Here is a 25007-nt window from a genome sequence, read left to right as displayed (position 1 = left end):
GGGCCCTGCATGTCACAGCAGCCACAGCCACAGGTCACGGCATGCAGACTGCCAGGTGCCTGGTGTTGAGGGCATCCTGTGCTTCCTGACCCCTGGGAGTGGTGAGTTCAGCTGCGGGGTAGACACAACCCCTTTGAGAGATACTGTTTCTTCAGGCTAGGACTTGGGCTCTTGTTCAGCAGCTGATGCATTTCATTGGGAAACATAACATCAAAAAAGCATGCTTTTAGACTCCAAGTGGCTTTAGAGCAGCTGTACTACAGCTAAACAAATATAACCCTCTGTAAGAGGAAACAACTTTTCTACCAGATATATGCACAGATGGATTGTAATCATACTGAGGCCAGTGTTTGCCTTCAACAAGAGAAAAAACTTCTTAGAGGAGAGCTATAAATGGAAATTTGTGCTTACATTAGCCTGCAGCAGCAATTTGAGAATACTTCCACAAGATGCCTAGTAGGAACCAGATAGGCATCTTAGGGAGTTTGAAAAACTGAAGGAGTTAGGGAGATACAGGCCATGAAGTACAATAGGAATGTACATTACAATTAATTGGTCCACAGCTGCCTACCCAAATGTATTTTGAATATAAAAATGGGCTGTGTTTTTTTCTTCAAAAAATGCAAATTTGGAAGAGATTTAGTCATTACAGATACATTTCCTAAAATATTTGATGATAAATAGAGCAAAGTGCAGAGCTAAAATTATATTGTACTGCACTTATGAGAGCTATTGCTGAAGATAGGATTCTTCAGGAAGGAATTATGATGCTTAAGTAGTGGATCTTGTATAATTTTTTTTTTCTTTAATGAACACATTAATGAAGTATTCTTCACTACTTCAAATACTAAGATAATGAAGTGGGTATTCTTATTTCTAATGGGATTCTGTTTTGAAAAAGCAACTTCAAACTGAAAACAAACATGAAGATTAAAACAACACCATTCTGTGTCTTAAAATAAATGGATTGTATCTCCTGATATGGTGCCAGCGTCCAGAGGAAGCCTCAGGGCCATGTGATGGAGTCGCATGCCTTAAAGACTAATAAATGACTTTAAGCTGGTGCATACATTTGCAATTGTACACCTTTCTTTCTCTTTGGGGGAGAAAAGAAAATAAGGGAGGAAGAGGTGTTCAGTGATTGCTTTTAAGCGTGGCGGTTTTCCAGAGAGCTTGGGAAGGATGCAGTGCTGTTTTTGCAGTGCATGCTCCCTGAGGTCTGAGCAGCAGAAGAGACCACAGCAGCTCTCTGGCAAGAGTTGCTGTGCTCTGCTCCAGGCCAGTTTTCCACAACTCTCAGCAAGTTGGTCACCACAGATTGTTCTTTCCGCATGTCAATTTTGTGTACAAAACTACATCAGGGAATTGAAGACAAAATTCAGGAATCAGAAGGTTAAGCATTTCCCTTGTCTTTTTGCATCTGTATGCAATTTGTTTGGGATTTTTGTCCAGGGGAGGAGGGGAGAGTGTTCACTACTTATAAATGCACATCTCTTCTCATTCCTCCCCAGAATGCTTGTGGAAATTATTTCTGGTAGATTTAGTGAAACAGCTACATCCCTCTCAGTAGTAGAGACTGTTGTAAATACACAGATTAGCAAGAAGCAGGGAGGATATTATTGCAGAATTATTGCTTCTCCGTAATGAACAGGAAAAGAACGCGTTCATATTCTGCTGATGGAAGTTTTACTATTGCAGCTAGGCAAGCAAAATATCCTTACTACTGTGGACTTTACCTTAAACTGTTTATTCAACGACCACCAGAAGTCACTTTACTTGCTTAAGATATAAAAAACTTTAAAAGTTGGAATGTGGTAAGCAATTTCCTTTTTTAACATTAGAGTTGCAGATACGCTTATTTTAGAATTTGACTAGGGAGCTAGTGAAATGATACTGGAAATTGAGCAACTGACAGCTGTTTGGTGTTTTTTTTTTTTTCCCTACTGCTGCTGGGAAAACCCAAAACTTTAAATCCAATGTCAATGATTGCTGGGGGGAGGTATGTGTATGAAATCTTCCAGTATTTCCAAGCATTTGTAACAAATCTTTCAAATTATGAGCAGTTTCTACAGTGATAACGGAGAAATTTGGCGCAATATTCTTTACATATCCAAAAAAGTGTGTATTCCTCTTCATGAAACAAATATCTGTATAAAAATAAAGTGTATATATTAATATAAATGAAATGTATGGGAAAAAACTTTATTTCTTTAAGGGAGGGAAATAAGGAGCATAATTAAAATTAAATTTAACTTCTTTTTACTGGTTGTAGCTGTTTTATGTCCAAATCTGTCCTATTACAATCAGATAAGGTAGAAGTAAAAAATAAAAATAAAAAGTACGCAATTGTGAGAAGCCACTTAAAAATCAAAGTGACAAGTTCTTACGGCTGCTTAATTGGATGGGTGGTTCTCGTCTTTTGAAATAGTTTGTCTTACTTACCATGGTGTTTTGTGGTACTAAATGTATTTAACAGGAAAGCATCCTGTTCTAGCAAATGGACAAAATGTACTGGGAATGTAGGTGTAAGAGGGAGTGCATCTGCAGACTAATATGCTTATGGCTTCAGAAAAGAGCTATTTCATTCTTCCTCCTAGTTACCTTCTCACCTTTCTCTCACATGTTAGCTTCCTACATGTTACAACAGGAATGGAAATGAAGCATTGTACTTGGTCTTGATCTAAAAATTGGAAGTGATAAATTCTTCAGCCCTGAAGAAGCCCAGAAGCCCTGGGCCTCTGAAACTGCTTCATGAAGAAATCCCTGTCTCTGCACAGATGCTGGTGTGAAGCTTGATGCCAACTCCAGAACTGTGCATCTTGCAGAAGGTGAGCTGAAGATACCTGAGGAGTAGAAATCTCATTAGTTTAAGCAAAGCTATGTGTTTATATGAAAGTAGCCTGCTACATGTAGGATCTGTGTAAATTTAGAAGCCTCTGTCATCTGTTTTTATTTCCGTAATGGTCTTACATGCAGGCAGCTATGCGTGATTTTGTTGTTGTTGCTGTTCAATTGTCTGGTTGGGCGGTACTTTGATTTGGCATGTCTCATCTGCAAGGGAGCCTTTCATGCTGATTTGAGGTTTTTAATGAGGATGAGAGAATAAAGCCGAGAATGTAAGTAGAGAGAGACTTAGGAACAGAATTGACACAACTTAATCTACTGTAATAGGTGAATTTCATCACACTTATGTCCAAATTATTACTTGTTCTTTCTTTCGAAGTAATGCTGTGACTTAACATTCCTCATGCATAACTCTCAAGGCTTTTTTTTTTTTTTGGTGAGCAGCTGCTATAAATGCATAGCTTTTTATGGAAAGGGGAAAAAGAAGACTTGCACTTTCCTCTCTTGTGTTTGTGTTTAAACCCTTGCCCCTATTTTTTTTTTCCCGTACAATGATACTTCCTTACATCTCACAACCAAATGCCTGCAAAAGTGAGGGTCTCACTGCCCTTTCCTGTGACAGCAGAGGCTGTGCTGCCTTCCTCCCAAAACTACCATAAGCTGCACTTTTAGCTTCTTTGAGGCTGGGGTTAAGCAAAACTGTTGGAGAACTGAGGGGGTGGGTGCTCATCCCTGCAGGGGCGCAGCTCCTGTGTGCGGGCAACATGAGGGCCTGGAAGCTCATTTGTGGCACCTCAGATGAAGTGGCTGGGGACAAAGAATGATCTTTCCCCTTGGAGAGGTTGTCGGGAAGGAGGTTTTGAAGACAGGAGGATTGTATTTGTCGTGATAATTGCTAAAAGCACAGTCTTGCAGGATTTCAGAGCTCCCCTTCCTTTTTTTAATTCTTGTACTCCCAAGTGTGCTTTTATGGTCATGGTGATCATAGGTAATTTAAGCAGATGAAAAAAATATATGAAAGATGATCAATTTACAGCTATAAATCAATATATTTCCTTCTTTCTTCATTTTAACTTGTTTCTGCATGCAGGGAGAGGATGTGAGGAGGTTATTCAGCGCTGTCAGCTAAGCCCTAGACAAAATTACTCTTAACGTCACACTTGCAGCTGAATAGGTCTGCCTGGTATTCCTGAATTGCTGCTGTGTGTGTGTCCTGGGCACTAATACAGCCAAGGCTAGCGTATCACTATGCATGTATGGCTTATAGACGACAGCTCTAATAAAAGCCAGAAAAATATTCTTAGATCCGTGATAAACCTGCATTGACTGCTATATATTATTAAAGTAATCTTGAATGTATTATTATGCGTGGCAGTTCACAGAATATTATGGGCAGACTGAAATAGGAAGAAATGTTTCAGGTAGATTTCATTTGCGCTTTAGCCAACCTGAGGATGGGATTTCAAATTGAATAAGAGATTAAAGATGATTAAAAGGGTAGGGCAGTAGCTTGAGACTTGCAAGTCCCAAGTTCGGTTCCCTGTTCTGTTGTAGCCATCTTAAGACAAGTCATTTTTTAGCCTCTCTCTGACTTACTCCTCTTCAATAAAAAGGGAATAATAGTTCCCTCCTTTGCTGAGGCGTTGCCAGAGTAAATGCATTAAAGAGTATATGGAGCTGTTATACTTTGTTTATGGGGCCATGTGCCTGCATGAAATAGAAAATGTTGTAATTCAGTTTCTCTACTACAGCACAAGAAATGAAGCCATGGACAATAAGGAGATTATACCTGACTAGTGTTGTCATTTTCTTAAATATGTAAATAAAACTCAGTTCAATTTACAGAAATGCCAGAGACATTCACCTTAACGTGCAGTTTCAGGCAGAGCTTTTGGACTGCACCACAGCATTTCAGAACACTGCACCTGCTCTGAGTATTGGTTAGAGATCTGTAGTATGATGCTGCCGTATATACTAATGCTAGAGCTTTCCTACAGATATGGGTGGGTGACCTTTTATGTGTTTTAGAAGACATTATAATTTTATATCAAAATAGCTTTAATATTTACATGAAGGTGGGGAGAGTTCTAGAGGATATTTTAAGCAGTAGTGTTCTGTACTTGTTTCTGGATTTTAGTGCATCTGATCAAAATGGAGATGTTTTACATGACATCTTGCAAATGCAGTCTATGGTTGCACAGTATGAAGGAGTGAACAGTGGACAAAATTGAGATCAAGAAATTCCAGGAGAGTAATCTATTCATTGGCTAATTGCTGGCTACCCTTCAGTGCAAAACAGGTCACCGCCTCTCTGTTTCCCTATTAAAAATACAGTATGTTGCATGTTATGTACGGTATGAGGTTGGGTGAATTGGTGTTAATATATTGCTTTTGCCATTGCGAAGTAGTATATAAACAATAAGTAGTCCAATAACTGCAAGTTTGTTTGTGGGCAAGTTCCTTTTACTACTTTCCTCAAACTAAAGATTTGTACAATGTAAAACTGAAAATGTTTTTCTGCCTCGATTGAATCGTAGCTCCCAGATATTTTTCCAGCAGGTGAGAGCTGTCTAACAAATGTCAGCCTGCTGACAGGAGGCTGGCCATTCTTTCTTATTTTCTGGAGATGTGTTAAAAATAGTAAAGTCATCAGAAGCTGTGGGATGGAAGTTGAACCAGTAAATTGTTTGAAATAAGCGTTATCGAGCTGGTGAAAAAAAATCCTTTAGAGTCTGCTAAATGTGTTATGATTGTAAAGGAGCAGCAGTCTCAGAATTTCTTTCTTCAATGTAGGAGGATCAGGTTAATTGAATCCATACACCTGAAGGGCTGATTAGTTCATCAGCCTTTTGTTCTGAGAATGAAAATTGTTATGTAGGGGATTTTATTTTTTTAATGCTTAGCAATTTCTTTTGGAAGTGGTAAAGTGTTTAGAACTGAGCCTCTTATCAGCTTTTCTAGTAAGGTGCTGTGCGACTTTCCAATAATTTATGGCCTTTCTCTCAAGTGGGAAGGACTTGCTGTTGCTGTTAGTGGCAATTATATACTTAGTATCTGCAGCAAATACAGCTATTTAAAGCATAATATGGGGGTTAGTGACCTAGAATGTTGTCACTTCAATTAGAATGTATTTATACTGTTCCAGTACTTGTAGAGTGAACTGTGTAAGTGCAGAAGGAAATGTAAATGCGTGTTGTACTTCTGATCTGCTTAACTCTCACAGAATTCCACATGCAGGTGGATAAATGCAGAAGCTTTTTTATTTTTTTCTTCTGTCATATTAAACGTGATCAATGTGACCTTGATTTTGTCTTTTACTAAAAACTGAGTCCTTTATTTAATTTAATATAGTTTTGTAAAGGTTCTTAGTTTTCTTCTTGCTGTTATTGAATGACATTTTCTGTATTGGTTATGAAGTGCAGGGCAGGTGGCTTGTTTGGTGTCAGGTAGGATTGTTGAGCTGATTCTTTCAGGAAGCTGCTGACTTTGCTCTGAGTAAGGCTGATGTTGCTTACATCCACTTGTTGAAGTGCTTTATAGCACTGGTCAGTAAGGATACAAAAGAACCACTACGGGAATGGAAGAAACTAACTTTGTGTTTGATCCAGTATTGGCGTCAGCCATCTTCTCTCTTCCCTTCCTTCACTTAAATCCCCCAGTCTAAAAGGAGGAGAGTGTGGCTTTGGGCAGGTAACTGGCAGGGAGTTCTGAATCCAAGGGCCTGAAGGATGCTCTGATTGTTCAGTTAAAGATGAAGGAATTGAACTCTTCTCTAGGCCCCTGGAATCTTTAAACTTCTGGGATGGTCATGCTTGCCCAAGTCTTTCGCTGCTCCTACCCCCAGAATTAACTAACGTTCATTTACTTAGCTCTATAGCTGGCAAAGAACCTGGTGTAAAGAACCAGCACAATAAGAAGACTTATATTCAACAGTGGCCACAGGACTTCTTTAAAGACATATGTCATGTTAGAAATCTGAACTGAAGTCCTGTCTCTGCTATTAAAGACTTTCTACTTGAGTAGTTTTTTAACAGATGAGCTCAGTCAGTCCTGGCATCTGGCTGGCTGCACACGGAGATGCAGACAAACCATGACCGCCACTGCTTCAGGTTAGGTAACTGCTGAGAAACAGAAAGATATTCCTGGGCAGACTGAGGTATATGGCAAAAGAACAACTGTATGTTAATATTTGTGTGACCTTTTTCCTTCAGTTTTGTGGACCCCTCCCTCTTCTTTGGTTATCACTACTTGTATCGCGTCTCTCATTTGACTTTAAGCTCTTGTGGTAGAATCTCTGTTCAGCATATCAGTGGATACTGTTAATGTCACGTTTATGACTTCAAAATACTTCATGAATATCAGTGTATTGGGTTTCAGGTATTATTCTAATTTTATGAATGGATCTGAAATGGCTTGCTTAAGATGCATGTCTGTAGCAGAGCTGGAAATTGATCCCAGCTGCTCTCAGGTTCTCCCTGTGCGTTAGTCACAGCTATTCTCCAGCCAGCCACATGACTGATGCCTGCTTGTTGGTGTAAAGTGTGTCTCTGCCAAGAGCAGGGTATTGAGGGCATTTGTATATCTCACAAAGAAACCTCTGGAAATGGAAAGTATCATCATCTCTATGACCTTTCACCTTCCCCTACCCCTGTCTGTAGGCTGTTACCTCTTGCAAAGCCATGAGGGAATCTGAAGCACTTAAAGCTCAGTACTCTGTACCCAGGGCACCCACATGCCTGCCTTTGTGTTGAAGTGTTGGAGAGGTGAGGTCAAGGGAGAAGTAATGAACCTGCAGCAGTCTTTCTTATTGCAGCTTAACACATTCAGATGTGTTTTCTTCTCAGGGCAAAAGTGCAGAGAGATTGGCTCTGTCTCTGGGATGTGTCCACCCAGCGGTGCAGCTGGTGTGTTTGTGGCAAGGGAGGCATTTAGGGGGAAGGACGCACTGTGGCTATGTCAGCTATGTGAATGCGAGTGCAGGGAGAAGCTTTTGGCTTGCTCTTTGCCATTCTGACTTTAGAGCCTTCTGTAATTCCTGTATGTTTGAGTCCTTGGTTGGTCTCTTTGTTGCTAGCAACTGCCTTCCCTGACAGCTCCAAACAAAAAAGTTTAAAATAGCTATCTGAGAGTTTACAATTAGAACTGTTAACCCGTTTCCAGTGGGAAAGAATAATAACTTTACAAAAGACTGAAAGCAGTGTTTCATATTCCTTAATTGCGCTCTCTGCACTCTAAGGCTGCTTAAGCCTTTTCAGATCACAGCATTTGTCACGATGGTGGATTATAATAAATATTGCGAACTTCAGCACAGTTTATAAACATTAGCTAGTTTTAGGAATGTGTTGTGTATCTAACTGGTTCAAGTATAATTCTGCACTCTGTTTTAAAGCCATTTGTAAAGATGGGCTTTCCTGCCTTTTTGTTTACAAAAGGATGGTTTACGTCGCTGTCTCTGTCTCCTAGTTCTCTCCAAGAACTGCGTGTTGTTACTGTGCAAGACAAAGATAAGAGTCTGGTGCAAATCATGAATGTTGAGTTCTCTCAAGATGAGGGGTGGGCAAAACCTCAGTTATTTCAGAAATACCACTCATACTTCTGCTTGGATAAATTAAACTGAGAATCTAGTTTGTATTCAGTGTTGTACCTTTTCAACAGCTGCTAGAAACAACATTGTCAATTCATTTAAAAACAACTCAGTTATTCTTTTCCTTCATTGTTTAAGTATTAAGTCTTTTAAGTTTTAGTATTCCAGTCTGTTTCTTTAATAGTTGTTCTTCCTCATCCATGCTGATTTTGTTCTGGTGGAGCTTTTAGTGTCAGAAATTTTTACCAGGCTGGTGTAAAATCCCTGAGATTGAAAAGCGATCCTCCAAAATTTATATTCAGTTTATAGCTTGAATTGAGGAAGGCAACACAAATGTATAGCTTATTTTTGGCAGGTTCCTTGAAGGCACAGAACTCCCTCCTCATAGAATTGTTGTCTGGAAACTTCTGTTTTGAGAATTTAGGTATGTGTTTGCTAGTTCCAGGCAGGCACCTTTAGGCAACAGTGGAAGTTGTCAAGCTTCTTGGATTGTTTTTTCCTGTTTGTTTTTATTTGTCTGTGAAGCTGTTTTCCTTTGATATTTTTGTCCCAATTATGGGTGTCCTGTAGAGTTCCTTTTTTGCGAAGCAATGCCATTTGAACCAGTAAGCCTTCCCCATTTTCTAGCTTTGTTGATTCCTAGGACTTCCATCTGATACAGTTCCCTGGGTTAGTCTCTTAATCAGGTGGGGTCAGAAGGATTGATATTTGCTTCTAGTCCTTTGCAGTTATCTTCTTTTAAGCTTGAGACTGTTCAGTTGGTTATTCTTGTTTGCTCACTTTGGGCTTCGTTTGCTGCTCTTCTGTGGTGCTAGGCTCCTGGAAAATACACTTCTCCCTGTAGAGACAGGCTTTCTAAGTATCTGTGGCAACTGCTCTACAATACAGAATAAGGTGAAGGGGACACTAACCCTCATCTTCCATTTACTTTTTTGGCTTTCTTGGACAATGGTGCATTTCTCACTTGCTTTGAGCTTTCCCCTCCCTGTCCTTCGGGTAGCTTGCTGTGCTTTGCTCCATGGAATTTACAAGCATAGTCTATTTTCTGCTTTCTCTGTTCTGTCCTGGGGCGATCTGTTGGAAAGCTGTGCTGCTATCCTTCCTGTTGAAGGTGTCTGAAGGTGGTGAGTGAGTGGTTGCAAACAATCTGCAGGAATTCTGATGTTGCTAACTGTCTGGAAGAAAATGTGACAAAGTTATGTGTGTAGGAGAGGCTTTTGCGGAAGAGATTGAAGCTGTTGTCGCTGTTGTCATATACATAGGGTATGGACAAGCTGTGCAAAAGCATTGCAAATCCTCCACCAAACGCAAAAACTGTCCCATGTTTTCATCACTTCCTTGGTTTGTACTTGAGACTGTTGCAATAAGTGGTGGCGGTTTCATAGGGGCCAATTTCTGTTAGCTAGAATAAGCTTCTTGTTTGTGATGCATGATAAATCTCCAGCCATTTACAAATAAAACCAAAACCTACATTATTGAACTCTCCCTGTCCTGCTATTGAACTGGAGGAATTGAATTTTCTTTCCCCTTGCTGTGTGAATGTAAATAGCATATCCAATTTTTACCTCTTGCACATAGATTTAAACAATGTTTTCTTCTTGATTTGGAGGGAGACTGGTAACTAGTGTCCTGTATCTGTTTTCTGATTTTTGACCTGGTTTGTTGCATGATCTTAGAAATGACTTAGTTCCTCTTTGTTCCTCATGGGTTAAATGTGTGTCATGATTTTTACCTGTTTCATAAATATGGGATTTGACCATAAGAATGAGCAAATTCAAGAGGGGGGGGCGAGATTGCTCTCTTAGGACACTGACTAGCTTGCTACATTTGACTTAAGTGGTAAAATTATTTGTGGAGTCTGTTGATCACCACTAAGTGATTGAGCTTCTTAAAGGAAGATCAGTAATTTGAGTTGCTAGCAGCAGGAGGATTTAGCGGGAATTTATTCTCATCACTCCAATTTGACAGATTCCCTGCAAGGAACTGACAACATTGTTGTGGGTAAGGCTGAGAAGGTACATTACCTAGCACTCATCAACGTGTTTTTTTTTTTTTTAATTTATCACATTGTTGTGGTTTAACCCGGCTGGCAGCTAAACACCACACAGCCGTTCGCTCACCCTCCCCCCTCCCTCTCTGGGATGGGGGGAGAGAAACGGGAAAGTGAAGCCTGTGAGTTGAGATAAAGACAGTTTATTAAGACAGGAAAATAATAATAACAATAATAATAATAATAGTGATAATGGTAATAGTATTAACAATAATAATGTGTAAGAAAACAAGTGATGCACAATGCAATTGCTCACCACCCGCTGACCGATGCCCAGCCTATCCCCGAGCAGCCGGCCCCCCCACCCCGGCCAGCCACCCCTATATATTGTTTAGCATGACGTCAGATGGTATGGAATACCCCTTTGGCCAGTTTGGGTCAGCTGTCCTGGGTCTGTCCCCTCCCAGCTCCTGCTGCACCCCCAGCCTGCTCGCTGGCAGGACAGAGCAAGAAGCCGAAAAGTCCTTGGCCTGGTGTAAACACTGCTCTGCAACAATTAAAACATCAGCATGTTATCAGCGCTCTTCTCATCCTAATCCAAAACATAGCACCCTACCAGCTACTATGAGCTACTTAACTCTGTCCTAACTGGAACCAGGACAGATATCCACCCCTTATTCCATACCATTTATGTCATGCTCAGGTTACACTCTGTCCAATACATTCTAATTAATCACCATTTTCATCTATGATATATAGCAATCATGGTAGTGATGACATACATTATTATATAATAATTAACATACTACAATTCAACTCATGGGCTATTCTCACCCAGTATCAAATCCCCTTGAGGTACACACCGGACCTCCCCATTCTTTTGCATTACCCACCAAGTGCATCCAGGTCCCTGAGCAAAAGCAATTCCACGAATGGGTTTGCCTTTTCCTGAGGCAGGAGTAGCCCAGACTGTTTTACCCAGCATGTTTCTTACGTGCACTACAGGAACTTTATCCCCTTCTACAGTGCGTAACAGGTTTGATTGGGCAGGTCCAGCTCGGTTGGCAGATCCCCTGGTATTGACTAACCAGGTGGCCTTTGCCAAATGTGTATCCCAATTTTTGAATGTCCCAGCACCCATTGCTTTCAGTGTAGTCTTCAACAGTCCATTGTATCGTTCAACTTTTCCAGAGGCTGGTGCATGATAGGGGATGTGATACACCCACTCAATACCATGTTCTTTGGCCCAAGTGTCTATAAGGTTGTTTCGGAAATGAGTCCCGTTGTCTGACTCAATTCTCTCTGGGGTGCCATGTCGCCATAAGACTTGCTTTTCAAGGCCCAGGATAGTGTTCCGGGCGGTGGCATGGGGCACAGGATATGTTTCCAGCCATCCGGTGGTTGCTTCCACCATTGTAAGTACGTGGCGCTTGCCGTTGCGGGTTTGAGGGAGTGTGATGTAATCAATCTGCCAGGCCTCTCCATATTTATATTTCAGCCATCGTCCTCCATACCAAAGAGGTTTTGACCGTTTGGCTTGCTTGATTGCAGCACATGTTTCACAGTCATGAATAACCTGTGCTATAGTGTCCATGGTCAGGTCCACCCCTCGATCACGAGCCCATCTGTAGGTTGCATCTCTACCTTGATGGCCTGAGGTGTCATGGGCCCATCGGGCTATAAATAATTCACCTTTATGTTGCCAGTCCAGGTCCACCTGAGCCACTTCAATCCTAGCAGCCTGATCCACCTGCTGGTTGTTTTGGTGTTCTTCAGTAGCCCGATTCTTGGGCACATGAGCATCTACATGGCGTACCTTTACAACCAGGTTCTCTACCCGGGCAGCAATATCTTGCCACAATGCCGCAGCCCAGATGGGCTTGCCCCTGCGCTGCCAGTTGTTCTGCTTCCATTGCTGTAACCACCCCCACAGGGCATTTGCTACCATCCATGAATCAGTATAGAGATAGAGAACTGGCCACTTTTCTCGTTCAGCAATATCTAAAGCCAGCTGAATGGCTTTTACTTCTGCAAACTGACTCGATTCACCTTCTCCCTCAGCAGCTTCTGCAACTCGTCGTGTAGGACTCCATACAGCAGCTTTCCATCTCCGATGCTTTCCCACAATACGACAGGACCCGTCAGTGAACAAGGCATATTTCTTCTCATTTTCCGGTAGCTTGTTGTACAGGGGGGCTTCTTCAGCACGAACCACCTCCTCCTCTGGTGATATCCCAAAGTATTTGCCTTCTGGCCAGTCCATAATCACCTCCAAGATTCCTGGGCGACTGGGGTTTCCTATTCGAGCCCGCTGAGTAATCAGTGCAACCCACTTGCTCCATGTAGCATCAGTTGCATGATGCGTAGAGGGGACCCTTCCTTTGAACATCCAGCCTAGTACCGGCAGTCGGGGTGCCAGGAGGAGCTGCGCTTCAGTACCGACCACTTCCGAAGCAGATCGAACTCCTTCATATGCTGCCAATATCTCCTTTTCAGTTGGAGTATAGCGGGCTTCAGATCCTCTGTATCCCCGACTCCAAAACCCCAGGGGTCGACCTCGAGTTTCCCCAGGTTCTTTCTGCCAGAGGCTCCAGGTGGGACCATTCTCTCCGGCTGCGGTGTAGAGCACATTCTTTACATCTGGTCCTGTTCGGACTGGCCCGAGGGCTACTGCATGAACTATTTCCTGCTTAATTTGTTCAAAGGCTTGTCGTTGCTCAGGGCCCCATTCAAAAGCATTCTTCTTACGGGTTACTTGGTAGAGCGGGTTTACAATCAGACTGTAATTTGGAATATGCATTCTCCAAAACCCCACGACACCTAGGAAAGTTTGTGTTTCTTTTTTGCTAGTTGGTGGAGACATAGCTGTTATTTTGTTGATCACATCCATTGGGATTTGACGGCGTCCATCTTGCCATTTTATTCCTAAAAACTGGATCTCTCGTGCAGGTCCTTTAACTTTATTCTGTTTTATGGCAAAACCGGCCTTCAGAAGGATTTGGACTATTTTCTTCCCTTTCTCGAAAACTTCTTCTGCAGTGTCACCCCACACAATGATGTCATCGATGTACTGCAGGTGTTCAGGAGCTTCCCCCTGCTCCAGCGCAGACTGGATCAGTCCATGGCAAATGGTAGGGCTGTGTTTCCACCCCTGGGGCAGCCGATTCCAAGTATATTGGACTCCCCTCCAAGTGAAAGCAAACTGTGGCCTGCACTGTGCTGCTAGAGGGATGGAGAAAAATGCATTAGCGATATCAATTGTGGCATACCACTTGGCTGCCTTTGATTCCAGTTCATACTGGAGTTCTAGCATGTCCGGCACTGCAGCACTCAGTGGTGGCGTGACTTCGTTCAGGCCACGATAGTCCACTGTTAGTCTCCACTCACCATTAGACTTTCGCACTGGCCATATGGGACTATTAAAAGGTGAATGAGTCTTGCTGATCACTCCTTGGCTCTCCAGTTGACGAATTAGCTTATGGATGGGACTCAGGGAGTCTCGGTTGGTGCGATATTGCCGCCGGTGCACAGTTGTGGTAGCGATCGGCACTTGCTGTTCTTCAACCCTCAGCAACCCCACAACAGAAGGGTCCTCTGAGAGACCAGGCAAGGTAGACAACTGTTTAATGTCCTCTGTCTCCAAAGCAGCTATGCCAAAAGCCCAGCGGAACCCTTTTGGGTCCTTGAAATATCCTCTTCTAAGATAGTCTATGCCAAGGATGCACGGAGCATCTGGGCCAGTCACAATACGGTGCTTTTGCCACTCATTACCGGTTAGACTCACTTCAGCCTCCAATACAGTTAACTGCTGGGATCCCCCCGTCACACCATAAATACAGATGGGCTCTGGCCCTTTATAGCTTGATGGCATTAGAGTACATTGTGCACCGGTGTCTACCAAAGCCTTATACTTCTGTGCGTCTGACGTGCCAGGCCATCGAATCCACACAGTCCAATAAACTCGATTGTCCCTTTCCTCCCCCTGGCTGGAGGCAGGGCCCCTCTAGTCCTGGTCAGAATCTTCATTTCTGTGTTTAAAGGACTGCCTGCTGGAAGTTGGAGCAGCAAACCTTTCAGAGAACTCCTTTTTCCCAATTGTTTTCCTTTGCAATTCACGTACCCGTGCCTCTAGGGTCGCAGTAGATTTTCCATCCCATTTTCTCATGTCCTCTCCATGGTCACGTAGGTAAAACCACAGGGTGGCGCGGTGTGTGTGCCCACCATATTGTCTTCCTTGCATAGATGAACGTTTACCCCTAATAGCTGAGACACTGGTTTGTACAGGTGGGGAGGAAAATAAACTCTCTTTAAGTTGGTGGATCTCTTCAGAAAGTTTCTCCAAGGTATTCTCTTTTAGCTGGTGAACACTAGTTCGTTCAGGTGAAGGGGAAGATAATCTTTCTTCAAGTTGGTGGATCTTTTCAGAAAGTTTCTCCAAAGCATTCTCTTTTAGCTGGTGGACACTGGTTCGTTCAGGTGAAGGGGAAGATAATCTTTCTTCAAGTTGGTGGATCTTTTCAGAAAGTTTCTCCAAAGCATTCTCTTTTAGCTGGTGGACACTGGTTCGTTCAGGTGGAGGGGAAGATAAATTCTCTTTAAGTTGGTGGACCTCTTCAGAGAGTTTCTCCACAGCTGAGACACAGGCCTTTAGGGAAGAGGAGAGATTTCCTTCGTACTGCCGGAGTATTTTAGTCACTTCATTCACTGTGGGATTCTCCTCCGTTTTCCAGGTTAGTATTGCCAATGAGTTGGCATATGATGATGGGGCACTCCGTACAAACTTCCGCCACATGGGTGGTGTACACTGGACTGCATCTGGATCTGTGGATGTTTGTGCGTCATCTAGGTCCTTATAAATTACTTCCCGTACGGCCAATTCCCTCAGGTACTGAATTCCCTTCTCCATGGTGGTCCATTTGCTTGGTAAACATACAAGTTCTTCCTTGAAGAGATACCTTTCCTTCACAGCTGACAGGAGACGCCTCCAGAGGCTGCGAGATTGTGCTCCATCTCCAATTGCTTTGTCAATGCATGCGTCCCTAGCAAGGGATCCCAGCCGCCTGGCTTCCTTGCCCTCCAATTCCACATAATTGGCTCCCGTGTCCCAGCACCGGAGCAGCCAGGTGACAAGCTGCTCGCCTATACAGCGACCAAAATCTTTTCGCACATCTCGTAGCTCACGCTGGTATAGAGTCCGGGTAGTTACTGTTGATTTTTCGCCATCCTCATCCTCATCTTCAGTCTCCTGCACCTTTGATGGCCCAGCCTCGTCTTCACTTCGCCCAGACTTAGCAGAAGACTGTCTGCGTTTTAAACGACCTGAGCCTCTATACCATTTTTTCACCTTGTCTACAGGGGCAACTTGCACTGCTACAGCTCGTTTCTCTGACCCAGCCACAGGGTCTGCCACAGGGGTTGGAATACCCTCTGCGGGGTCAACTTGCACTGCTACAGCTCGTTTCTCTGACCCAGACACAGGGTCTGCCACAGGGCTTGGAATACACTCTGCGGGGTCAACTTGCACTGCTACAGCTCGTTTCTCTGACCCAGACACAGGGTCTGCCACAGGGGTTGGGATACCCTCTGCGGGGTCAACTTGCACTGCTACAGCTCGTTTCTCTGACCCAGCCACAGGAGTGGGAGCAGCTGCACGAGCTGGGGCAGCTGCAGGAGCTGGGGCAGCTGCAGGAGCTGGGGCAGCTGCAGGAGCTGGAGCGGCTGCAGGGGCTGGAGCTGGAGCGGCTGCAGGAGCTGGAGCTGGAGCGGCTGCAGGAGCTGGAGCGGCTGCAGGAGCTGCAGCTGGAGTAGCTGCAGGAGCTGGAGCTGGAGCGGCTGCAGGAGCTGGAGCGGCTGCAGGAGCTGGAGCTGGAGTAGCTGCAGGAGCTGGAACTGGAGCGGCTGCAGGAGCTGGAGCGGCTGCAGGAGCTGGAGCGGCTGCAGGAGCTGGAGCTGGAGTAGCTGCAGGAGCTGGAACTGGAGCGGCTGCAGGAGCTGGAGCTGGAGCTGGAGCGGCTGCAGGAGCTGGAGCTGGAGTAGCTGCAGGAGCTGGAACTGGAGCGGCTGCAGGAGCTGGAGCGGCTGCAGGAGCTGGAGCTGGAGTAGCTGCAGGAGCTGGAACTGGAGCGGCTGCAGGAGCTGCAGCTGGAGTAGCTGCAGGAGCTGGAACTGGAGCGGCTGCAGGAGCTGCAGCTGGAGTAGCTGCAGGAGCTGGAACTGGAGCGGCTGCAGGAGCTGCAGCTGGAGTAGCTGCAGGAGCTGGAACTGGAGCGGCTGCAGGAGCTGCAGCTGGAGCGGCTGCAGGAGCTGGAACTGGAGCGACTGCAGGAGCTGGAGCTGGAGTAGCTGCAGGAGCTGGAACTGGAGCGGCTGCAGGAGCTGGAGCTAGGTTGCTAATAACATCAATTGCAGCTCGATAGGCACAAGCCAGACCCCAGCACGCTACAGTGATTTGTGTCACTTTGGAACTGCCAGAGTCATGACACCTTTTTTTCAAGCATTCTGCCAGCTTTTTAGGATTTTGCAGTTGTTCAGGGGTGAATGTCCAAAACACTGGAGGTGACCACTGCTCTAGAAACCTGCCCATATCCTCCCACACTCCCTGCCACTCGCAACTATCCCGCCTCAAGACAGATCTCCGGATGAGATTCCTAAGTAGTTGTTTAACCCTCCACAAAATCTGAAGCGCATTCAGGAGACATAACAACAAGAGCAGGCTGGTCTGAGTATCCCAAGGATATTCAACATCTCGGAGAACCACCGTAACTAACTCGGGGGATAAGAGGGTGGTGGTGAAGGAGAAAGGGAGAGTGAACAGGTAGGGAAACATGTCTTCCCCTGTCCCCTTCACAGATTGGCTCCCTAACGAAAACAGGCAATAGGTGTAATTGCTAATAGTTTCCGAGATATGGGTTCCAAAGTATAGAGTCGACGTCAGTGCTGAGTACAAATACCAGGTTAAAGTCGTGACCAGATATTTCATCATTTCATAAGCCATTGTTACACCGCACAGTACCATAACAATCTTAAACCAGGGCCCGGAAAGGATAAACAGTGCAACAGGGAGCACATACAGAAAGTAACGCACCATAAAACTCAATTTGGAATACAGGTACAGCAGACTGGAGATTAAGGCAATCAACATCGTGACTAGCAACTATTAAGCAGGTCCAATACTTATACCAATTTTAGTTTAACACACTCTGGTCAGATTTGTCGATATCTCAACCCTTCGGGCCCCACGTTGGGCGCCAAAAAGACTGTTGTGGTTTAACCCGGCTGGCAGCTAAACACCACACAGCCGTTCGCTCACCCTCCCCCCTCCCTCTCTGGGATGGGGGGAGAGAAACGGGAAAGTGAAGCCTGTGAGTTGAGATAAAGACAGTTTATTAAGACAGGAAAATAATAATAACAATAATAATAATAATAGTGATAATGGTAATAGTATTAACAATAATAATGTGTAAGAAAACAAGTGATGCACAATGCAATTGCTCACCACCCGCTGACCGATGCCCAGCCTATCCCCAAGCAGCCGGCCCCCCCACCCCGGCCAGCCACCCCTATATATTGTTTAGCATGACGTCAGATGGTATGGAATACCCCTTTGGCCAGTTTGGGTCAGCTGTCCTGGGTCTGTCCCCTCCCAGCTCCTGCTGCACCCCCAGCCTGCTCGCTGGCAGGACAGAGCAAGAAGCCGAAAAGTCCTTGGCCTGGTGTAAACACTGCTCTGCAACAATTAAAACATCAGCATGTTATCAGCGCTCTTCTCATCCTAATCCAAAACATAGCACCCTACCAGCTACTATGAGCTACTTAACTCTGTCCTAACTGGAACCAGGACACACATGAAAAAGACAAATTAAAATATTTAAAAGCTAGGATTAAAGTGATGAAATAGAAGATGTCTGCTACCATTCATTATAATTTCCTGCATTCTTGACTTTGTCAAGGTTTGAGGAGAGGTCAGGGTCTTTCCAAAGTTACTTCTACAGTTCTCTGTCAGAGAAACAATCTCAAAGGATGTTAGGAATCTGCACCATTTAAACTTGCTTATCGTGCCAAGTATAGGGGGCGTAGCAGATGAACTAAGCAAAGGACAGGACTTCACAACCCTCACAGATGGGCTGAAGAGTAGTGTTTAACGTTACTTCAGCCTGTGAGGTCGTGAACTTGGTGTGTGGAATTGTGAAATATGTGCATGCCTGATGGAAGACAGTATGTAAACAAGGAGAAGAAATAATGGTGGGAGGTTGTTAAATATATAGGCAAAAAGTTTTATATGGAGATATTTTTTTCTATAGGAAATGGTTGCAATGTTTTTTAACTTGTCCATCAAATCACATAGACTTTTTATTCTTAAGTTAAGAAAAATACTTGAAATTAAAAAGGTTTTATAGCAAACTCTCTAGGCTAATGATAAACTGAGATAAGCTGGTTGCAATGGGTAGAGATGTCTAAACAGTTCTGCAGAAGCTGCTTTCAATTGAGTAAAAATCTATTAAAGGAACCTCAGGGCTGGCACCTGCCTTGCGAGTGGCTCTGAATGCCTGTCCCCTGCACTTCTCAGTGGCTCTCTGTGTCTTGAAATTACTGTAGCTGAGAACAGCGTCCTGGATGCTGGCAGGGACCTTTTTAGTCATGCTATATACTAAAGTCTTTCAGCTGACTTTTCTGAAATCCCAGCCGCATTTTGTATTTATGGTATCTTTAATAAGGCTCTAGCGTAGATATGGTGGAGAAGTTTTAGCTAAAAAATGCTAACCTTGACTTCTCTCAGTAAGGTGCCATAGGTTACTTTGCTTATGCTTTTTCATTCCAGGAAATGCTGCATAAGTATCAGTTGGCTCTACGTGTATCTGATTTGACATTCTTTTTCATCTAGAAGAGAAAGCCTTGCACCACAGAAGAATTCTTAGAAGTCTTAAAATATTTGCAGTGTTAAAGGAGGTGATATTCAATTCATATTTTTCTGAAGAAAGTTTGAGTTGTCCTTTACATGCCAGGAGTTACTGGAAGCGAAAGTAACTGATATGGTGCATGCCAAACCTTAGAGTTATTAAATGTACTGATGTTAGGTTTTGTTTTTTCCCTGTGCAATGTAAAAGCAATGCAGTATATTGTAACACCTCAGGATATTTGGAGGCAAGACACATTATCTTCTGGGAATTATGGTATCATACCTGGCACTGTGCTTTGTTTGAAGGTAAAAACTCTTCAGAAGCACACTGCTCCAAAGCACATTTAAGCCTGAAAGTGTGTTGCCATTTTACTGTGCTACTTCAGGCCGACTCTTGTGCTGAAATTAAAGTAAAACAAAACAAGAAACCCCAAAGCAGATAATTGGCTGGGGTGATGATAATGTGAGCTTGTCCCTTGACCTCAGGGAGGGAAGCCTGCTTAGTCATAGAGCTAGCAGCGCTCAGCCAATGAAGCTGCCAAGTGTGAGCTTTCCTGGAGCATAGTCATGCTGCAGCTTGAACATCTATAACTTCAGCTTAAACTATGGACTATTATTATTATGATGACTTTCAAGATATTTTCCAGCTGTTTCCTATATTGAAATAAATTTTAAAATGTTAATTTTGTGATGTTTTATCAGATAGCACTAAATGTGCTAAATCCTTTTTTTTCCTTCTTTTTCCAAGAGGAGACTTCTCAGTTAGGATTTGTTTTTGCATGCAATTGGGAGAGCTGGGATTTTTCGCTGTGTTTTGTTCAAAGTACCTTAAATCCCTTTCCTCCCCAGTAATGTCATTTTCACTGTCTTGGGTTCTGTGCTGTTGTAACTTCAGTTCTTCAATGACTACAATCTTCTCAAGTGACAAACAAGGTAACTTCTGTAAGAGGCACACAATATTTTTAGAAGCCTGTTTTTGCAACACGCACATACATATTCCTTTTCCTCTTTTAGGTTATCTCTGAACTTACTTGTTTTTGGTAAACTTTGTTTCTTAATACTTTTGTTACATCTCTTTTCTAGACAAATATAATTCTAAACCAGTCCAAGATAGACTTTGTAATACCTATGGTTTCTGATCTAGTAGTGGAGGATCCACAACAAGTGCAGGTTTGGAGAGCTCTGTAAATGCAACACTTTGAAAGCTGAGAGAGGTCTTGCTAAAGGTGTTTTGAATACTTCTGAATGTGGTTGCAGACCTCAATCACCACTTTTTTGTTTGCGTTGGTTGGTTTTTGTTTGTTTGCTTCATTTTTAAAGGTTAAAAACAAGGATCATTGAAGTTGTTCCCCAGCTTTGGGGTTCTTTCTTTTGAGTGCTGCGTAAGAGTAGCAAATCTGTTTCAGCAGAGATCTAAAGGTTGTGTTAGAGGTTTAAATTTGTTCTAGTGGTAATGTGTTCTGATATACAGAAAACAAATACATTGTTCTATGATAATTATGTGATTGATCAATACAAAAACCACACAAACATCAGTGGAAGGAAAGCAGGTATGAGGTCTGATTTGGAGAGAAAAATATTTTGTGATGATTTCAAAAAGTAAGATAATATCATAAACCATTATTATTAGTATTACTAAGGTATTGTGATTAAGCTGTTAGCTCTGTTAAATTTCTAGCAGTGCTGCAAAAAGCGAGAGAATAATATTAACATTCTCGAGAGGCATATAGCAACATTTTCACCTCCTATGTTTTCGCTACCAGGGATCAAGTTTCCTGTCGTGGGATATTTTTTTCCTCTCATTGTGACATTTTGATAGAGGATTTCATCAAATAAACTTTTCCTTGTTTTGTGCACTAGTTGCAATTTAAAGATGTTTTTTTTTCATCTCATGCGTCCACAATTTCTCCTAGAGTTATTTTTGTCTTGTTGAAATGGACTGGTAAATGAGCTGAGAAGTTTTGCTTGAAGAAGGAAGGAACGCCCTGGCTCTGTGATACGGGGTGGCAGAGATCCATGGTTTGTAGCCAGGGCGAAGGGGGAGGGAGCGTGGGGGGGAACAGCTATGTAACAGACTGAGGAAGTGAGTCACATCTCTGTGAAACACAGGCCCATGGTTCCACTAGCACTGAAGCCAAGCCTGGCCTCCAATGTGGAAATTGCGTAAGTTAATTTAAACCCTTTGTCTTTTCCTCCTCATCACACTCCCAACTCCACCCCAGTGTTAAAATCTGCACTGTAGCCATATCCGTTTAGAGGAGACTCAAGTTACAGGACTTTAGCAAGCTGTACACTTCTGTTTTATTATTTTTCTTTTTCTGTAGAGAGATGAAAGGATTTTTTGCAGATTTAAGTGGCGTGTGTATGTGTTAGTCTTCCCTGCTTTGTGTGGACTTGTGAAATTCAAGGGCAGTTTTTTATAAGAAATGGCCTTGTTCTTTCTTGAGAATTTTCTGGTATGTACGCAGTACGAATAGGAAACCTCCTGCCTTTTCATATACAGGAAGAAGGGATTTCTCCTGCAGTCAATCCCTAAATTGCAGATTTTTTTAAAACCACTTGGTGACTCTGGAATGAAATGTACTATTCTAGTAATAGGTATTAGTGAATGTACAGACCTGCTTTCATTTCATCAGTCAAGAAAAATGTTTCTCTTTGTTTTAAATTCCTGTTATTCTCTGAGACTTAAGGCCTTTTAGTCCATGCCTACAATTGGTGCTTTACTGGAGGTTCTCCCACATTTGTCTGTGACCAGTTCATCTCAGGTAAGGGAGTCCCTAAACTTTTTCAGGTTTTGCAGAATCCTTGAAGAAGTACATTGCTATAATTGTTCACGCCTGTGCCTCTGAAGCTTGAGAATTATACCCGGTAGTCAAGGGAAACATGATTTTATAGCAAAGCGGATGCAATAAAATTAGAATTTTTTTAATGATCTCTTAAAACCTTTCTGAAGCGTGTGCACAGTGTGACTTGAAGTGGAACATAATGTATATTGAAAAAAGATAGTAATAGAGACCTGCATATTGTTACTTGGGTGTTACTAGTTTAACAATTTTACTAAATTTAAAACTAAATTCCTTAAAAGGCTTTAGGTGTCCTAATAGAAACACTAGTACGTGTATTATATGCATGCATTAGACCTTAATCCCGTAAACGATGATCTTAAAGCCTGAGTTTGTGGCTAGCTTTTTTCCAGGGAACAGAAGGGTGGAATTGTCTTAGGCTCTTTGTTCTGGAAAAAGTTTCTCCTGTTACGTTTTTAGCTTTACAACAACAGATGTTTGATGATTTTCAGGAGCAGTTGTGATAATCTGCCAGAACTACTTTGCCACGCGTGTGACCTGAACAGGAGCAGTTGCTTTCAGCTATTGAAAAAAGCATCTGAGAGGGCAACAGGTTGAGCAGGCCCTGTCTGCAGCGATTGGATGCCTGATGGGCAGTTCTAAATTGGAAAGCAACTGTAATGATTGGGGGCTAGGAAGAAATGATGGGCTGCTGCTGGATTGTTTCCTTCGAAACGTTGAATGTAGCATCTTGCTGTGTGTGCAGCCTTGGCGTGTGTGTGTTTTTAATGTCTTTGGGAAATGTGGCCTGACACATCATTTTTCTCTTTGCTCAGTCATCAGTTTATTTTAATTTATTTTTTTCCTGTGTGATTTTGAGTTCAGATTTTCCTGGCTACAGGAAGACATAGAAATAATTGCCCAGAAGAGAGAGTGTTTAAGAGAAATGAAGAATGAGCTTGAGGGATTAGTCAGAAGTCTGTGTGCAACTGGGAGTTACATTATGTAAATATAATATATCTGTTTTGTAAAACTAGCTTGTCTTACATTTTCTTAGCAGGTCATATCTATTGTTTCTTAGATATATTGCACTGATCTTCATTTCCGTCAGAAACAGGACAGACGTGCACATCATTGCTTATTGCATGACTGCTTGTATTCCAGTTGTTTGCTGATGATTCATGGCAATTGCTTCTCTGTTTCAGGACCTGTAACTAAGGGGACCCTGCTGACCTCTGAACCACAAAGAGTGAAAAGAAGTGTGAGAAGCACGCGAAATAAAAGGAAGTGGATGTACTTTCATCTGGACTTCTTTCCTGCCCTTTATTATTAAAACTGAATGGAAAAGACAGACTTACGTGCCTTTTCTCCCCCAACCTCAGGGATGGGTGGATTGTAAATACAGTGTGTGCAGCTGGGAGAATAGACTGAATCATGAATCTTCAGACTCAGCAAAAGTCTTCAACCAAAAGGACTGGGAAACGACTTGCTTATTTTAATGAACAGGATATAGCTGTGTCATCAAAAGAACCACAGCAGCAGCTTAAAGAAGGCCAGTACTATGGTCATGGAGGGAATATACCAGTCTCCCAAACCATGGAGATTCCTCACACAGGAGGATTAACAAGTGCCCCCAACAATGTTGCTTTGATGAACTCTGTTTACAATCAAGATAGGGGAGAATCGATGATGATGTCCCAGCCAGTGACAGCTGTCAAATGGCAGAATTCACTAATGGGAAACCGGTTGCCGGAGAGAGGTGATGCCCACTGGCAGTCTCCACCTGCAATGTGGAACCACAGTATGGTTTTTGGGGGCAACCCAAAAGGACCCCACTCCAATGCTGGTGCCCCAGGGTTCTATGGCCACCCAGAAGCCCTTAAAAGAAATCAAGAGAAAGGAGTGTTTGTGTCACAGCTGGACTTGTATGAAGATGCTGTCCAGCAAATGATGTCCCAGAAGGCTCAGCTGGAACAGCAAGCCCTGGTTAGACAGCAAGCACAAATGAATTCTTTTCATCAGATGCAGAAGCAGCAGCAGCAGAATCAAAGTCTGCCATTGCAGCCTTTCCAACTTGCATTTGGTCACCAAGGCCAGAAGCAAGGTCTTCCTGAATTATTGCATGTCTTTCAAGAAGCCCCAGCTTCTTCCAGTCCGGCATTTACTGCTCAGCAAAAACAGCAAGCTCTTCCCCAACTACAGCTGTTTGAAAATTTCTATCCTCAACAGCAGCAGCAACAGGCTGCCACGCAAGCCTTCAGTCTACAGCAAACTGCTTCCATAGCACAGCCTCATGTGGCAGCTGCAGCACCTCAGCATCACATGATGGCACACCAGTTTCAGCAAACAGAGAGGAACCAGGAACTATTCAAGGCTCTAACAGAGCAGAACCAACAGACAGTGCTACCTCAGACCCAGATTCCCTTTCCAAGAAGGTCACGGAGACTCTCCAAAGAAGGTGTCCTGATGACGTCTGCAGGAGACGTGTTGGCTTCCAAGCAGGCAGAAGAACAATCTAGCAATTTATTTCTCCATCACTGGCACACACATCAGCAAGAGGTCCCAATGCAGCAGCCGCCTGAATCGCTGGCCCACAACAAAAGTAGCTATTCACACCCCAAGAGGATGGATCTGGGGCAGAAGGACGCCCTGGTCAACAGTGAACTGTGTCAGATGGAAACAGAGAGGCAAGCCGTGGCCCAGAACGGTAGAGATGGGGAGAAACAGACAGCAGCAGCTGAAGAAAACACTCCGAGAACTAATGACTTTCAGGGTGTTAGAGGGGGTGTAATCCAGAGTACACGAAGGAGACGGCGTGTTTCTCAAGAAGCCAATTTGCTAACTTTGGCCCAAAAAGCTGTGGAGCTGGCTTCTCTTCAGAACGTCAAGGTAAGATACACATCCTAGCCA

General features: G+C 43.3%; 1 protein-coding gene across 12 annotated transcripts in view; it reads left to right on the top strand.

Moving 5' to 3' along the window:
- The window catches only part of MIDEAS (mitotic deacetylase associated SANT domain protein), an 81096-nt gene that overhangs the window by 31580 nt on the left and 24509 nt on the right, over positions 1 to 25007 (top strand). For 5 of the 12 annotated variants that reach the window (XM_080595988.1, XM_080595986.1, XM_080595989.1 and 2 more), the window contains 2 exons: positions 2628 to 2828; positions 23303 to 24986. In XM_080595988.1, coding sequence (XP_080452114.1) covers positions 23532 to 24986 — 1455 coding nt within the window. In that variant the 5' untranslated portion in view covers positions 2628 to 2828; positions 23303 to 23531. Of the gene's footprint in view, positions 1 to 133; positions 1815 to 2627; positions 2829 to 21365; positions 21478 to 21510; positions 22080 to 23302; positions 24987 to 25007 lie in introns of those variants that run through there. The other 7 variants (XM_080595981.1, XM_080595983.1, XM_080595980.1 and 4 more) reach the window with 4 other exon arrangements.

The sequence above is a fragment of the Anser brachyrhynchus genome, assembly GCF_964034855.1.
Source record: "Anser brachyrhynchus genome assembly, chromosome: 5".
In the NCBI taxonomy this organism is placed as follows: domain Eukaryota; kingdom Metazoa; phylum Chordata; class Aves; order Anseriformes; family Anatidae; genus Anser; species Anser brachyrhynchus.
This window is presented reverse-complemented; position numbering and strand designations above follow the sequence as displayed.